Source organism: Mizuhopecten yessoensis, unplaced genomic scaffold, assembly GCF_002113885.1.
Source record: "Mizuhopecten yessoensis strain PY_sf001 unplaced genomic scaffold, ASM211388v2 scaffold1957, whole genome shotgun sequence".
NCBI lineage: Eukaryota > Metazoa > Mollusca > Bivalvia > Pectinida > Pectinidae > Mizuhopecten > Mizuhopecten yessoensis.
In genome coordinates, this window is record NW_018404306.1 from 341611 (window position 1) to 360102 (window position 18492).

General features: G+C 39.9%; 1 protein-coding gene and 1 long non-coding RNA gene across 9 annotated transcripts in view; both read left to right on the top strand.

The window, feature by feature from the left end:
* Window positions 1-18492, top strand: part of LOC110443300 (focal adhesion kinase 1-like) — a 175113-nt gene that overhangs the window by 122398 nt on the left and 34223 nt on the right. For all 8 annotated transcript variants that reach the window (XM_021487482.1, XM_021487499.1, XM_021487448.1 and 5 more), the window contains 7 exons: window positions 622-719; window positions 3372-3456; window positions 11054-11157; window positions 11731-11846; window positions 12206-12306; window positions 12846-12935; window positions 15417-15621. In XM_021487482.1, the coding sequence (XP_021343157.1) occupies window positions 622-719; window positions 3372-3456; window positions 11054-11157; window positions 11731-11846; window positions 12206-12306; window positions 12846-12935; window positions 15417-15621 (799 nt within the window). The remainder of the gene's footprint in view (window positions 1-621; window positions 720-3371; window positions 3457-11053; window positions 11158-11730; window positions 11847-12205; window positions 12307-12845; window positions 12936-15416; window positions 15622-18492) is intronic.
* LOC110443344 lies at window positions 777-2833 on the top strand. The gene is made up of 3 exons (XR_002462100.1): window positions 777-1950; window positions 2001-2550; window positions 2759-2833. It is a non-coding gene; the product is annotated as an uncharacterized LOC110443344 (long non-coding RNA).

Consider the following 18492-nt stretch of genomic DNA (forward strand, 5'->3'; position numbering starts at 1 on the left):
TAACAAACTAGCTACCTGACAGAGGTACTGTAACAAACTAGCTACCTGACAGTGGTACTGTAACAAACTAGCTACCTGGCAGAGGTACTGTAACAAACTAGCTACCTGACAGTGGTACTATAACAAACTAGCTACCTGACAGAGGTACTGTAACAAACTAGCTACTTGACAGAGTTACTGACAGAGGAACTATATTTGAAGTAGAATGTAAACATGCTTTATACATTTTACTTCAGAAGTTATTAGTAATTATTTTTAGGTGATTTTAACTGAGGTGAACTTAGAAAATTAATTCTGCAGTGTATGGTAGTTTGATGTTAGACAATGCATGAAGACACATACAAATGCAACCTATTGATCAGTAAAATGTTGTACGCACTGTGAATATCCTACATGTGTAAACACAGGCAAGTTTTAGTTATATCCTCCTCTCACTTGAACAATAATTTCTATTCCATGCCACAACTCTCAAAGCTTAATTCATGAAGACTGACAGCCAAAAAACAAGACTTTAAAACAGCGATGCCAAATGGGAATATTTAATGTGACAATGATATAACTAATTGTTGACATTCTTAAATGTGACTGATAGTTTAACTTTTATGTGTGGTTTGTTTATAGCACGGGACTATGAGCTGTGTCGGGATTTAATACGACTCCAGGAGGTGTTAGGGGAGGGTCAGTTTGGAGATGTCCACAAGGGTATCTACATAGACAAGGTCAGTACAAACTGTCATTGTAGGTGTTGGGGGGGGGGGGGGGGGGGGAGGGTCAGTTTGAAGATGTCCACAAGGGTATATACATAGACAAGGTTAGTTCAAACTGTCATTGTAGGTGTCGGGAGAGGGTAAGTTTGGAGATGTCCACAAGGATATCTACATAGACAAGGTCAGTACAAACTGTCATTGTAGGTGTTGGGGGAGGGTCAGTTTGGAGATGTCAACAAGGATATCTACATAGACAAGGTTAGTACAAACTGTCATTGTAGGTGTTGGGAGAGGGTCAGTTTGGAGATGTCCACAGGGGTATCTTTATTGTAGGTGTTCTGGGAGGGTCAGTTTGGAGATGTCTACAAGGATATCTACATAGACAAGGTCAGTACAAACTGTCATTGAAGGTGTGTGGGGGAGGGTCAGTTTGGAGATGTCAACAAGGATATCTACATAGACAAGGTAAGTACAAACTGTTTTTGTATATGTCAGGGTAGGGTAAGTTTGGAGATGTCTACAAGGATATCTACATAGACAAGGTCAGTACAAACTGTTTTTGTATATGTCAGGGTAGGGTAAGTTTGGAGATGTCCACAGGGGTATCTTTATTGTAGGTGTTGGGGGAGGTTCAGTTTGGAGATGTCCACAAGGATATCTACATAAACAAGGTTAGTACAATCTTTCATTGTAGGTGTGTGGGGGAGGGTAAGTTTGGAGATGTCCACAGGGGTATCTTTATTGTAGGTGTTGGGGGAGGTTCAGTTTGGAGATGTCCACAAGGATATCTACATAAACAAGGTTAGTACAATCTTTCATTGTAGGTGTGTGGGGGAGGGTAAGTTTGGAGATGTCCACAGGGGTATCTTTATTGTAGGTGTTGGGGGAGGTTCAGTTTGGAGATGTCCACAAGGATATCTACATAAACAAGGTTAGTACAAACTGTCATTGTAGGTGTGTGGGGGAGGGTCAGTTTGGAGATGTCCACAAGGATATCTACATAAACAAGGTTAGTACAAACTGTCATTGTAGGTGTGTGGGGGAGGGTCAGTTTGGAGATGTCCACAAGGATATCTACATAAACAAGGTTAGTACAAACTGTCATTGTAGGTGTGTGGGGGAGGGTAAGTTTGGAGATGTCCACCAGGATATCTACATAGACAAGGTTAGTACAAACTGTCATTGTAGGTGCGTGGGGGAGGGTCAGTTTGGAGATGTCCACAAGGATATCTACATAAACAAGGTTAGTATAAACTGTCATTGTATGTCCACAAGGATATCTACATAAACAAGGTTAGTATAAACTGTCATTGTAGATGTGTGGGGGAGGTTCAGTTTGGAGATGTCCACAAGGATATCTACATAAACAAGGTTAGTACAAACTGTCATTGTAGGTGTTGGGGGAGGGTCAGTTTGGAGATGTCCACAAGGGTATCTACATAAACAAGGTTAGTACAAACTGTCATTGTAGGTGTTGGGGGAGGGTCAGTTTGGAGATGTCCACAAGGGTATCTACATAAACAAGGTTAGTACAAACTGTCATTGTAGGTGTTGGGGGAGGGTCAGTTTGGAGATGTCCACAAGGGTATCTACATAAACAAGGTTAGTACAAACTGTCATTGTAGGTGTTGGGGGAGGGTCAGTTTGGAGATGTCCACAAGGGTATCTACATAAACAAGGTTAGTACAAACTGTCATTGTAGGTGTTGGGGGAGGGTCAGTTTGGAGATGTCTACAAGGATATCTACATAGACAAGGTCAGTACAAACTGTTTTTGTATATGTCAGGGTAGGGTAAGTTTGGAGATGTCCACAGGGGTATCTTTATTGTAGGTGTTGGGGGAGGTTCAGTTTGGAGATGTCCACAAGGATATCTACATAAACAAGGTTAGTACAATCTTTCATTGTAGGTGTGTGGGGGAGGGTAAGTTTGGAGATGTCCACAGGGGTATCTTTATTGTAGGTGTTGGGGGAGGTTCAGTTTGGAGATGTCCACAAGGATATCTACATAAACAAGGTTAGTACAAACTGTCATTGTAGGTGTGTGGGGGAGGTTCAGTTTGGAGATGTCCACAAGGATATCTACATAAACAAGGTTAGTACAAACTGTCATTGTAGGTGTGTGGGGGAGGTTCAGTTTGGAGATGTCCACAAGGATATCTACATAAACAAGGTTAGTACAAACTGTCATTGTAGGTGTGTGGGGGAGGTTCAGTTTGGAGATGTCCACAAGGATATCTACATAAACAAGGTTAGTACAAACTGTCATTGTAGGTGTGTGGGGGAGGGTAAGTTTGGAGATGTCCACCAGGATATCTACATAGACAAGGTTAGTACAAACTGTCATTGTAGGTGCGTGGGGGAGGGTCAGTTTGGAGATATCCACAAGGATACCTACATAAACAAGGTTAGTATAAACTGTCATTGTAGATGTGTGGGGGAGGTTCAGTTTGGAGATGTCCACAAGGATATCTACATAAACAAGGTTAGTACAAACTGTCATTGTAGGTGTTGGGGGAGGGTCAGTTTGGAGATGTCCGCAAGGGTATCTACATAAACAAGGTCAGTACAAACTGTCATTGTAGGTGTGTGGGGGAGGGTCCTAAAGCTAAAAGCCATTGGACTGTTTGCAGATTTGTTGAAATTGCATATGATATGACTTGTAGGATGGAATGTCTGTCGCTGTGGCGGTGAAAACTTGTAAAGAGGACAATGAAGAGTCTATGACAGAGAAGTTCTTAGAAGAGGCATGTAAGTAGATCAAGATCATTCACTGTAGAAAGTGAAATTAATATATGAATGGAGATGACATATTTGTTGTCCTAGAATTTTACTTCAGCTTATTTTAAGCGATGTGAAACATTTTTAGCTCAAAATTCGGGCCAATTGAGCTTGTGCTGTACTGCTGCATCTGTCATCTGTCCTTCAACTTTTTCTTTTGAACAACTACTTCTGAAGAACTGGAGGACCAAGGGTCTTGACATTTGACCATTAGGTAGATGGGATGGAGTGCTATTAAGTTTCCTTATTAAAATGACCTTGACCTACTTTCAAGGTCACAGGGGTCATATATGTTACAAAATTCAATCAACAATATTTAAAGGACCATCAGGACTAGAGCCATGATACTTGAATATGTTATGTAGACCAGGAGTGTGAATCTTTTTTATGCCCCCGCCATAAAATGGGGGGGCATATAGTGTTGCCCATGTCCGTCCCGTCCCATCACGTCCCCGTCCTGTCCATGAGCGGGGGCATTTATGTCTTTCAGACTTTTTCTAGTCTTTATTATGGTAATGAGGGCAAAGTTCAACATTGAAGTGCTAGTTGGGGTCAAAGGTCAATGTAAGTAAACACCTTTAACAATCTTCTCAAGTTCCATAAGGCCCAGGGTCATGATATTTGGCCAGTAGGTATGCATGCACCTGCTCGAAAATTAAGGGCTAGTGAGCTTAAGCAATGGCGCGACGTCGTCATCAACTTTTCCTACAAATCGCTACTTGTCATAAACGACCGAGCAGATTTTGACCAAATTTGGTCAGAAGCATCCTTAGGTGAAGGGGAACAAATTTTGTATAAACAGCGGTTTGTCCCCCCTGGGGAATGAGGAGCGTGGCAAAATAGGGGAAATGTAGCAAATTCTTTAAAATCCTTCTTCTTCTGTAGAAATGAAAGGATTTGTTCGATATTTGGTCTGAAGCATCCTTGGGTGAAGGGGAACCAATTTTGTATAAACCGTGGGTCTGGCCCCCCTGGGGCCCGAGTGGTGGGGCTGAATAGTGGAAACATAGTAAATTCTTTAAAATCCTTCTTCTTCTGTTGGAATGAAAGGATTTGTTGCATATTTGGTCTGAAGCATCCTTTGGTAAAGGGGAACCAATTTTGTATAAACCATGGGTCTGGCCCCCCATGGGCCTGAGTGGCGGGGCCAAAAGGGGACAATTGGGCTATATTGATTTAAGCAACTCCATCTCTGGAATATCTCTGGATATCAACCATATTTAACTGGAAGCATCCCTCAGTAATAAAGATTCAAAATTGTACAAAAGGTTGGGCTGAACCCCCAGGGGGCTGGGGCAAAAGGTGGCAATTTGTCTTTATTACTACCAACGACTTCATCTGTAGAACTATGCACTGGATATCAACTATATTTGACTTGAAGCATCCCTAGGTGGTGGGGATTCAAAATTGTACAAATGGTAAGGTTAAGGGGTGGGCCAAAAAAAGTTAATTACTAGGAAATGGTTGAGATCCCCAGAGTATAACCATATTGTGTCGCCTACGACGGATGTCGGAAAGACACATAGGCGTTGCTTTTTCGACGGCGTCGTCAACAATGTTAAGGTTTAGCTCTGTTTCTGACAAAGCTACACCAACAAAACCTCAATCATAGATGTAGCATGGGTAGTGGAGCCTACTGCACTAAAAAACATTTCATTGATTTCTGTATTTTTTTTGCTTAAAACCTCAAATTTCTGGACTTAGAAATAGCTCTTGCATATTAGGCTATTTTTGACAAAGTATAAGAGCTAGACCAACCAAACCTCAATCATACATGTATCGTGGGTAGTAGAGCCTACTACTCTAAAAACATTTCATGGATTTCTGCACTTTTTCTGATAAAAACCTGAAATTTCTGGACTTTAAAAAAAATCAATGTTATGATTTTGCGTTTAGGTCCGTTTCCTTATGTTCTATGTCAAATGCTTATTATATTGACAAAGCGGGACAGGCGACACATATAATTACGCGTAATTCATGTATACAATTGTGAAGTATTAAGAGAAGAATGCACATTTGCTTCCAGGATGGTCTAAGGTCTGGCCCCACCCTTTGAGACATAGTCCCTGGGTCATAACTTTGAAACGGTTGAGATCCACACCCCAGAACTATATATACAAATGCTTGGCATAAAGAGACAAAAGTTGACATGGTATTAGAATAGACCCTGGGGTCTGACCGAACCCCTAGGGACCTAGTTTCTTAGTCACAGCTTGGAAACAGTTAAGATCCCCACCCTATGACCATGCATATATACAATTGCTGAGTATAAAGAGATGAATGCACATATGCTTCCAGGATGGCCTTGGGGTCTGCCCCACCCTTGGAGACTTAACCCTATGTCCTAACTTTGAAATGTTTAAGATCCCCACCCCAAGACTATTAATACAAATGCTGGACAAAAAGAGACGAATGCAGTCATGATATTAGAATTGATCCTGGGGACTGGCCACAACCCCAGGGATCGAGTTTCTGAGTCACAGCTTGGAAACAGTTGAGATCCCCACCCCATAACCATGCATTAAATTGCTGGACATGAAAAATCTAATGCAGATATATATGCTACAAGGATTGGCCTTGGGTCTGGCATATTCCCTTGGATCTCATTTGGAGAATGTTTGACCATGATTGCTTAGATATTCAGGTGAGCGATACAGGCCCTCTGGGCCTCTTGTTCTCCTTGTGATAACGCGGAACTGATGCCGACTTTATAGTGCTACCTCACCGAAACATACTGCTGAAGACACCAAGCAGGACACCCCACCCGGTCACATTATACTGGCAGCGAGCGAACCAGTCGTCCCACTCTTGAATTGCTGAGCGTTAAACAGTAGTAGAAACTACCATTTTTGCAAAAGGCCAAAAGTGAGGCATTGTCATTGGAGACACTAGGAAGTGGAAAGTTGTTTAGAAAGAAGAGAAAAGATAAGATCCCAAATTTAGTCTTTTATGATCATGCAAAGGGAGCAGCTGGTACAATTCTTACGCCCTACCTGCAGGGACTAATTTCATGGTCACAGGGGTCAAAAATGTTAAAAAGTCACAGGGGTCAAATATATTAAATAATTCAAACAACAATATTTAAAGGACCATAAGGACCAGTCATGATACTTGGATATGATTTCTTAATACAGTTATGATGTCAAAGGTCAACTTTAAGTGCTAGTCGGGGGTCAAAGATCAACATGTTTCATTAGGCCCAGGGTCATGATATTTGGCTAGTCGATACCTGGGATAGAATGCTATAATGTTTCCTCATTAAAATTACCTTTACCTAATTTCAAGGTCACAGGGGTCAAAAATGTTAAAAACTTCAAACAACAATATCCTAAGAACCATTTGGACTAAAGTCACTAAAGGTATGTTTAAAAAATATGTAGACCAGCTGTGTGAATCGTTTTCTTTATTACAGTAATGAGGTCAAAGGTCATCCTTAAGTGCAAGATGTTGTCAAAGGTCAGCATGGGTTAAAAGTTTTAAAATTAAAATTTCAAATTTCAAACAACAATATCTTAAGAATGTTAAAATGTCTTGTGTTAAAATCTAGTTCCCAAGTTTGGTATGAAGTTAGCTATATGTCAGTTCCATGTAACAAAAGAAACAGGTGAGCAATACAGGCCATCTTGACCTCTTGTTATACAAGATTAACAAGACAACCGTTGCTGCCAATTGTCCAACAGTGTTGGTGTTAAAGTGAGTTTGATGATGTATCAAGGGAGGCGTATCAAGGTTTGTTGATGTATCAAGGGAGGCGTATCAAGGTTTGATGATTATCAAGAGAGGTGTATCAAGGTTTTTTATGTATCAAGGGAGGTGTATCAAGGTTTGTTGATGTATCAAGAGAGGTGTATCAAGGTTTGTTGATGTATTAAGGGAGGAGTATCAAGGTTTGTTGATGTATCAAGAGAGGTGTATCAAGGTTTGTTGATGTATTGTGTGAGGTGTATCAAGTTTTGATGATGTATTAAGGGAGGTGTATCAAGGTTTGTTGATGTATCAAGGTTTGTTGATGTATCAAGTGAGGTGTATCAATGTTCGATAATGTATCAAGGGAGGTGTATCAAGGTTTGTTGATGTATCAAGGGAGGTGTATCAAGGTTTGTTGATGTATCAACGGAGGTGTATCAAGGTTTGATGATGTATCAAGTGAGGTGTATCAAGGTTTGTTGATGTATCAAGGGAGGTGTATCAAGGTTTGTTGATGTATCAAGTGAGGTGTATCAACGTTTGATGATGTATTAATGGAGATGTATCAAGGTTTGTTGATGTATCAAGGGAGTTGTATCAAGGTTTGATGATGTATCAAGGGAGGTGTATCAAGGTTTTATGATGTATCCAGGGAGGTGTAACAAGGGAGGCGTATCAAGGTTTTTAGCTCACCTGGCCGGAAGGGCCATGTGAGCTTATCCCATGGTGCAGCGTCCGGCGTCCGTCAACTTTTTCCTTTAAAATGCTACTTGTCCTGAATGGCTCAGAGGATTTTGACCAAATTTGGTCAGGAGCATCATTGGCCAAAGGGTTCTCAGTTTTGTATAAACGGAGGGTATAACCCCCCTGGGGGCAGAGGGGCGGGGCCAAATAGGGGGAAAATAGGTAAATCTTTAAAAATCTTCTTCTTCTCAACCAATAGAAGGATTTTGACCAAATTTGTCCTAGAGCATCTTTGGACAAAGGAGACTCAAGTTTGTATAAACGGAGGGTGTGGCCTCTTTGGGGGCAGAGGGGCGGGGCCAAATAGGGGAAGTAGAGGATTTTTTCTCTCCTACTATACAAGTGAAGGGATTTAAACCAAATGCAGTCTGAAGCTTGGTCAGGAGCATCATTGGCCAAAGGGTTCTCAGTTTTGTATAAACGGACGGTATAGCCCCCCCTCGGGGCAGAGGGGCGGGGCTAAATAAGGGGAAAAAAGGTAAATCTTTAAAAATGTTCTTCTTCTCAACCAATTGAAGGATTTTGACCAAATTTGTCCTAGAGCATCTTTGGACAAAGAAGACTCAAGTTTGTATAAACGGAGGGTGTGGCCCCTCTGGGGGCGGAGGGGCGGGGCCCAATAGGGGAAATAGAGGATTTTTTTTCTCCTGCTATACAAGTGAAGGGATTTTAACCAAATGCAGTCTGAAGCATGATTAGGGACAAAAGAATCAATTTTGTATAAACTGAGGTGTGTGGGCCTCCTTCTAAGGGCAGATGGGTGGGGCCCATTAGGGGAAATAGAGGAAAACATCAAATATCCTTCTCCTTTTGTACCGATGAAGGGATTTTGACCAAATTTGGTCTGGAGCATCATTGGCCAAAGGGTTCTCAGTTTTGTATGAACGGAGGGTATGGTCCCCCTGGGGGCAGAGGGACGGGGCCAAATAGGGGAAAATAGGTAAATCTTTAAAAATCTTCTCCTCAACCAATTGAAGGATTTTGACCAAATTTGTCCTAGAGCATCTTTGGACAAAGGAGACTCAAGTTTGTATAAACGGAGGGTGTGGGCCTTCTGGCGGCATAGGAGCGGGGCCCAATAGGGGAAATAGAGGATTTTTTTTCTCCTACTATACAAGTGAAGGGATTTAAACCAAATGCAGTCTGAAGCATGCTTAGGGAGAAAAGAATCAATTTTGTTTAAACTGAGGTGTGTGGATTCCCCTTCTTTGGGGCAGATTAGTGGGGCCCATTAGGGGAAATAGAGGAAAACATTAAAGATCCTTCTCCTTCTGTACCGTTGAAGGGATTTTAACCTAACCAAACTTGTTTTAGAGAATCTTTGGGCAAAGGGAATTGAATATTTATAAATGGAAGATGCAACTTTGTTACTTGTACTCCTTTGATAAACCTGAATGGTACTCAGCAGGTTTTAAATTGAAAAATAAAATACCAGGTGAGCTATTAAGGCCCCTGGGCCTCTTGTTTGATGTATCAAGGGAGGTGTATCAAGGTTTGATGATGTATTAATGGAGATGTATCAAGGTTTGTTGATGTATCAAGGGAGTTGTATCAAGGTTTGATGATGTATCAAGGTTTGATGATGTATCAAGGGAGGTGTATCAAGGTTTGATGATGTATCAAGGGAGATGAACCAAGGTTTGTTGATGTATCAAGTGAGGTGTATCAACATTCGATAATGTATCAAGGGAGTTGTATGAAGGTTTGATGATGTATCAAGGGAGGTGTATCAAGGTTTGTTGATGTATCAAGGGAGTTGTATCAAGGTTTGATGATGTATCAAGGGAGGTGTATCAAGGGAACCAAAACTGTATAAACGGTGGGTCTTGCCCCCTGTGGGCTGAGGGGCGTTGCCAATTAGAGAAATATAGAATATTCTTAAAATCCTTCTTCTCCTGTAGGAATGAAAGGATTTGTTCCATATTTTGTCTGAAGCATCCTTGGGTGAAGGGGAACCAATTTTGTATAAATGGTAGGTCTGGCCCCCCAGGGGTGTGATGGGCAGGGTCCAATAGGGGAAACATAGCAAATTATTCTTTAAAATCCTTCTTCTTCTGTAGGAATGAAAGGGTTTGTTCCATATTTGGTCAGCAGCATCCTTGGGGAAAGGGGAACAAATTTTGTATAAATGGGTGGGTCTGGCTTCCTTGGGAGCTGAGGGGCGGGGCCCAATAGAGGAAATATAGCACATTCTATAAATCCTTGTTTTTCTGGAGGAATAAAGGATTTGTTCCATATTCAATCTGAAGTATCCTTGGGTGAAGGGGAACTAATTTTGTATAAACGGTGGATGTGGGGGACCTGAGGGGAGGGGCCCAATAGGGGAAATAGACGTAAATCTTCAAAATCCTTCTTCTTCGGTAGGAATGACAGAATTTGTTCCATATTTGGTCTGTAGCATTCTTGGGTGAAGGGGAACCAATTTTGTATAAACAGTGTGTCTGACCCTCCTGTAGGCAGAGAGGTGGGGCCCAATAGAGAAAATAGAGGTAAAACCTTTAAAATCCTTCTTCTACCATAGGGATTAAGGGATTTTATCCTAATTCAGTCTGGAGCATCCTTGGGCCAAGGGGACTCAATTTTGTATTAGCAGTAGTTGTGGTCTCCGAGGGGGGCAGAAAGGCGGGGCCTAATAGGAGAAATAGAGGTAAAACCTTTAAAATCCTTCTCCGCCCATCGGGATTAAGGGATTTTATCCTTATTTAGTGTGGAGCATCCTTGGGGGACGGTGACTCAATTTTGTATAATTGGTGGGTATGACCCCCGAAGGGGCATAGGGGTGGGGCTCTGTTTGAAGTTTGTTTTCGCTATATCTCAAGTACTGGATGGATCTTTCTGAAATTTCATATGTACTTACAGCACCTACTATGGAGTGCTATATCTTTACTACATACCAATTATTTTAAACATATTCAGGTGATCGATACAGGCCCTCAGGGCCTCTTGTTCAAATATAGCCTTTCTTGAGCAAGGAATTATCATTTTTAAAAAGTAGATTATAAAAATGATTAGTGTCGAAATGATGAATGCAAACAGGAAAATTGCATCCCTTGACATCAGATTTTAAGTATCTAAACTTACAGGGATATGAGTTGACGTCATCACACATGAAAAATTCTATTGATTCATCTCACAGTGATTATGCAGCAGTTTGATCACCCCCACATTATACATCTCATCGGAATCTGTTCGGAGACCAGACCAGTCTGGATCGTCATGGAGCTTGCCAAACATGGGGAGGTAACATCATTCTATAGCTTTTCAGCTATCTTATTTACGAAGCATTGAGGGTATCTTACAAGGTTTATTAAAACATGGAAGTTAAAAGTCACTTAATAACAGGATATGGAGACCTGATGTACCTGCTGATTGGCTTCCTAAGCAAGCTTCAACAATATTGAATAGATAGAGCACACACATTTGTCATCCAAAAATTTGGTGCAAGGATATTTCATTGTTATACCAGGTAGTGGTGAATTTTGTGTACAGCATGTTGGTCCAGTTAAATGTAAAGTTGTAATATTATTCCAATGATACCTATGCATCAAATACAGCCTCAGTTGGGTGCCTTTGTGAAGCCTGCTCACTATCTACAATAATTAATCTCTTGATGCCAGTTATAGGTCATCCACTGAAAAGCTAGAACAATATGGCAGCTATTGATTTCATTTTGGAACGCATGCTCACATTATGATTATTCAAATCATCCAATAGGTTCATACAATAAAAATCAACAATTGAGAATTGTGTGAAGGATTTCATTGGGCAGGTGTTAATTCTTCTACAATATACTTAAGCTTGTTTGTGTTACAGATGAGGGCCTATCTACAAAAGAATGCACACATTCTTGACCTTTGTACATTAATACTGTACACCTGTCAACTCTGTACCGCGCTGTCCTACTTGGAGAGTAAAAAGTTTGTCCACAGGTAAATAATATCTTCACCTGTCAACTCTGTACAGAACTGTCTTGCCTGAATAGAAATAGTTCCTCATACCTTTGTCACAAGAACTCTGTATGGTGCTGTCTTACTTAGAGTGTTGCATGTTTATCCCTAGGTAAGTATCCATTCACCTGTGAATTCTGTACGGTACTTTCTTAACTGAAAAGTAAAAAAGTTTGAATTTGAAGATTTAAATCGTTATGAAGATACACTGTGGCGCTAATGGAATCTGTCTAGATGAATGTTTCAGGTAAAGTTTTTTTCACTGTGGTTCATTTTGCAAATTGGTCATTGTGGAATATATTTTTATAAAAATGAAATCATTGATAGAATGTTTGTTGTAGGGATATTGCTGCTAGGAATGTGCTAGTATCATCCCATGACTGTGTCAAACTGGCTGACTTCGGACTGTCACGGGTGGTAGAGGAACAAAGTTACTATAAAGGTACTAGTTTACTGCTGGGGCCTGTTTCACTTTCCTCTCCATAGTATCTCCCGCAAATTGGAGTTGAAATTTATAGACACCAAATACATACTACTGTTAAATATTGATACCAAGCAAAAACATATACCTTTTACTTCCTTGTGTGAATTGACTTGAGACTGGTATTAGATTAAACTTTAAGATATATCAGTTTACAATTTTCTCAAAAAAAATCTCTATTTTCTCAATATTTGTCTTGTTATGATTATTGTTAATATGTATGCAATATGATGAAAAAATAAATGTGTGTCTCAGTTAAACCTAACTCAGTAATAAAGTGGATTTTAATAGCAGTGAATGTAAGGGTCCTAGCTTGCCATACATTGTAATTCCAATGTGAAGAGTGAAATTAACTCCAGGCTGATATGGATTTTACTGGTAAAGGGCAAATATTTGACTGCGTAAACGTTACCTGATATACAGTTATAAAGTGATAACAATACTTTCTTTTTAAAATATCGAATATCATTGCTAATGTCATTATTAAATTTCTTTTCAAGCTTCCAAAGGAAAGCTGCCCATTAAATGGATGGCACCTGAATCTATAAATTTTAGACGGTTTACTACAGCTAGTGATGTGTGGATGTTTGGTAAGTGGTCAGTTAAATATACTAAGAACTGGTCAGTCACGTCAAGCATAAATAATAATAATAATTTAAATAATTGGAGGTTCTTATATACCGCTTTATCACAACCTAGTTCGTAGGTCGTCTCAAAGTGGTTCACAAAATATTATCTGTGGTTATAGGGCCTTTGCAACCAGCCAATACATATCTCAACGCCCTGGGGAGCATACAGCTGGAGCTGCCATTTCGGCGCTAACAGCTAGCATTCAACAATTCTAGCACTGCCCAACCACGTACTAATTTACAGCTGAGTAGACTGGAACAAGCGAAGTAAAGTATCTTGCTCTAAGATACAACACAATGCCGTGCCGTGCCGCGAACCCGCAACCCTTCGGTCACAAGCCTGGCGGCCTACCACTGAACTGCCTCCTAAAGGTCTATAGAACCCTATAACTACATGACTGAGCATTTCAGTACTAGAAGTACCAGTAATCTTTATCATGTTCAGGAACAGGCACAGGTCAATGTAAAGCTCTCTACGGTGACATGCATACCCTTTCTATAAGTGTTATAAATATTTATGCTAAACTTGGCTCTTTGTATTAATTGTCTTAAATACTGACTGTTCAGGTACACCAAAAATACACTGACAGGTAAATCAGTTGTATTAAATACTGTCTGTTCAGCAAGGTACACAAATATTACACTGACAGGTAAATCATTTGTGTTAAATACTGTCTGTTCAGCAAGGTACACAAATATAACACTGACAGGTAAATCAGTTGTATTAAATACTGTCTGTTCAGCAAGGTACACAAATATAACACTGACAGGTAAATAAGTTGTATAAAATACTGTCTGTTCAGCAAGGTACACAAATATAACACTGACAGGAAAATCAGTTGTATTAAATGCTGTCTGTTCAGCAAGGAACACAAATATAACACTGACAGGTAAATCATTTGTATTAAATGCTGTCTGTTCAGCAAGGTACACAAAAATAACACTGACAGGTAAATCAGTTGTATTAAATACTGTCTTTTCAGCAAGGTACACAAATACAACACTGACAGGTAAATCATTTGTATTAAATACTGTCTGTTCTGCAAGGTACACAAATATAACACTGACAGGTATATTATTTGTATTAAATGCTGTCTGTTCAGCAAGGTACACAAAAATAACACTGACAGGTAAATCAGTTGTATTAAATGCTGTCTTTTCAGCAAGGTACACAAATATAACACTGACAGGTAAATCATTTGTATTAAATGCTGTTTGTACATGTTCAGCAAGGTACACAAATATAACACTGACAGGTAAATCATTTGTATTAAATACTGTCTGTTCTGCAAGGTACACAAATATAACACTGACAGGCAAATCAGTTGTTTTAAATACTGTCTGTTCAGCAATGTTCACAAATATAACAATGACAGGTAAATCATTTGTATTAAATGCTGTTTGTACATGTTCAGCAAGGCACACAAATATAACACTGACAGGTAAATTATTTGTATTAAATGTTGTCTGTTCAGCAAGGTACACAAATATAACACTGACAGGTAAATCAGTTGTTTTAAATACTGTCTGTTCAGCAAGGTTCACAAATATAACAATGACAGGTAAATCATTTGTATTAAATGCTGTCTGTTCAGCAAGGTACACAAATACAACACTGACAGGTAAATCATTTGTATTAAATGCTGTCTGTTCAGGTAATCATGTCTAATTTCATCATGCTAATTCAAATGTTTTAAAGTAGGTCAACTCTTAGCATGAATAACATAAATAATATGATTAAGGAATTATTGTTAAACTTAAAGGTCTGAATTATCCGTCAGTAAAATAACCATTTTAATTTTAAATTTAAAAAATCCAGAATTTTTCAGTTTTGGCTTGCTAGCTTTGCTTTGTTTTCATTAAGGTAAAAAAAGGCTAGAGCAAAGTTTTGAATTGAAAGAGAAGGCTTTGTTTCTAAAAGGAAACATTGGCAGAAATATGAGCTGATTTGGAGGACAATTCTTTTCCAAAATATGGAAATTAATTGTTCACACAGTCAAACTGAAGTGTTGGAAGAAGTACAGAGCCTGCATAAGGGAAACAAATTACACAATATATTACATGCTTTTGTGATTTTTCAATGTGGTGAAAATGACATAACAAACAGTTGAAAACTAATAAACACTGCTTTGAATCTTTCTTTGTGAGACATATCTCAGACCCGGAAAATTCTGTCATGAATGCTGAATATATGATTTTAAATCTCAGAAGTTGGCAGTTCTGAGTATGTAATGCAGTCAATAGCAGTTTAATAATTGGGTTATAGCAAAAATATGTACGCATATATGTGTAAGCCAAAAAAAAATGGAAAAAAGTCAGAAGTGCACTTTCATGAATATTTACTGGCATTGTTATACTTGGGATGTTTCATAATAACAGATCTGTGAGAAAGTAAATAAGATATTGTTTTACTTGGAACTAAAAAATCCTTTCTGTTCACAGGTGTGTGTATTTGGGAAATCCTGATGTACGGAGTCAAACCATTCCAACATGTAAAGAATAATGATGTGATAGGCAAAATAGAGAATGGAGAGAGGCTGCCCCTCCCGCCAGGCTGTCCCCCCTCCATGTATAATCTGATGTGTGTGTGCTGGTCCTATGAACCATCGAAGAGGCTTTCTTTTGCTGAGCTGAAAATTCTTCTTTGGTGAGTAAAGGTTTATGAGACCAGACTATTCATGGTTGAGCTCCCAACCAATAGCCATATATACGATTGCTGGGCATACACATCCAGGTGAGTGATACAGGCCCTCTGGGCTCTTGTTTATTTTACTGTTTCTTACAGCTATATAATGATATATATTTGCCAGTCTCCAACATCATTTTGTCTGTAAAACCACATTCAAAAAGCCATATTTTGATCATACAGTAAAACCCCACTTACCTCAAACTCTGTTTACTCGAAATACCTTTCATTCGTCGAACAGTTTGTTTGGTCCTGACCGAGTTCGTACATATTCTTTGTAAAGTAACCCTGGATTAGTCAACTTCTATTCCTTGAATTCCCCGTATTCCTGGAACAAAAATTTGTCCCCAACTGTACATGGTCATAGTATTAATCCTATCTATTCATGGAATAGGTGTGATCTGTCACGCCTGACAGATATTTTACCTGTGTATTGCCCCCATTGCATGATCATAAGAGGCAACTAAATTTAGGTAGTTTCTACTCCTGCTTAACCCTTTGCCACATGCAAGCCAATAAACTTGAGCACACAGCTCTGTACTGATGGTGCAAAGATACAATGTTGCAATGCAACATTGCTGAGCCCGTCAACTTTTCCTAAAAATCGATACTAGTCATAAACTACTGAGCAGATTTTGACCAAATTTAGTCAGAAGCCTCCTTAGGTGAAGGGGAACAAATTTTGTGTAAATGGCGGGTCTGCTCCCCCTTCCCCCCTGGGGGCTAAGGGGCGGGGCAAATTCTTTAAAATCCTTCTTCTTCTGTAGGAATGAAAGGATTTGTTCCATATTATGTCTGGAGCATCCTTGGGTGAAGGGGAATTAATTTTGTATAAACCCTGGGTCTGGCCCCGAGGGGCCTGAGGGGCGGGGCCCAATAGAGAACACATAGTAAATTCTTTAAAATCCTTCTTATTCTGTAGGAATGAAAGGATTTGTTCCATATATTGTCTGAAGCATCCTTGGGTAAAGGGGAATCAATTTTGTATAACGGTGGGTCTGGCCCCCCTGGGAAACAGAAAATTATTAGCTTGCATTCTCCGTAGGACCAAGGTGAGCTTATGCCATACTGTGGCGTCCGTCATCCGTCGCTGAGGGGCGGGGCCAAAAGGGGGCAACTTGGCTATATTGCTATAGGCGACTTCTTCTCTGGAACTAAGAAATGGATATCAACCAGATTTGACTGGAAGCATTCCCAGGTGGTGGGAAATCAAAATTGTACAAATGGTGGGGCTGACCCCTCCAGGGGGCTGAGGGGTGGGGCCAAAAGGGGGCAGTTTGGCTATATTCCTATAAAAGACTTCTTCTGTAGAGCTGTGCCATGGATATCGATCATATTTGGTAGGAAGCATTCGGCATTCATGGGAGGCAGGGATTCAAAATTGTACAAATGGTTGGGCTGACCCCCTCAGGCTAAGGGATGGAGCCAAAAATAGTTTAATACTTGGAAATGGTTGAGATCCCCACTGTTTAACCATATATACAATTGCTGTGTATAAAGAGAAGAATGCACATTTGCTTCCAGGATGGCCCTAGGGTCTGGCCCCACCCTTGGAGACATAGTCCGTGGGTCATAACTTTGAAAGGGTTAAGATCCCCACCCCAAAACAATATATATATACAAATGCTATTGAATGCAGTCATGATATTAGGATAGACCTTGGGGTCTGACCGAACCCCTAGGGACCTAGTTTCTTAGTCACAGCTTGGAAACAGTTGAGATTCCTACCCTATACCCATATATACAATTGCTGAGTATAAAGAGATGAATGCACATATGCTTCCAGGATGGACTTGGGGTCTGCCCCACCCTTGGAGACTTAACCCTTGGGTCATAACTTCGGAATGGTTAAGATCCCCACCCCAAAACTATATATACAATTGTTGGGCATAAAGAGACGAATGCAGTCATGATATTAGAATTGACCCCCGGGTTTGCCGCACCCTTGCAGACTGAACCCCTGGCCTGGGTCATAACTTTGAAACGGTCGAGATTCCCTCCCCAAGACTGTAAATACAAATGCTGGACAAAAAGAGACGAATGCAGTCATGATATAAGAATTGATCCTGGGGTCTGGCCACAACCCCAAGGATCTAGTTTCTTAGTCACAGCTTGTAAACAGTTGAGATCCTCACCCCATAACCATACATTAAATTGCTGGGCATGAAAAATCTAATACAGACATACTACAAGAATTGGCATTGGGGTCTGGCATATTCCCTTGGATCTCATTTGGAGAATATTTTGCCATGATTGCTTAGATATCCAGGTGAGCGATACAGGCCCTCTAAACTTAATTTTGAAATAATTGTTTTAGGCATTTTTAGTAAGTTCAAATTATGTTTAGAATTTCTTAAATTTTAATTCAGTGCTATTTTCCTAATAAAAACATAACACATAACCATGAAATCAACTGTATGTGTACAGAATAGACAAATTTCAAAATGTTGCAATTTGATTTATGATTCAATGAATACATGAAATGATTCAACAATGATATTATCATTTCCAAATAAAACAATAAACCATATTTCCAAAATTCTCACTAGAAGATTTAAAATACAGTTTATATTTAGGCATATACCCCCTGCAACGAAGTTAGGGGGTAAACTGTTATCAGCCTGTCCGTCCGTCCGTCCGTCTGTCTGTCCCTAGAAAAAGTTTGTCGGGACAACTCCTTCTAAAGTAATGGATCAATTTCAATGAAACTTTCCCCATATGATAACTACCAACTAAAGTTGTGCATCTAGTTATTATTTTTAGGTCACCTGAGCTTTGCTCAAGTGACCTATTCCAATCGCTTTTCGTCCGTCGTCGTCCGTCGTCCGTCGT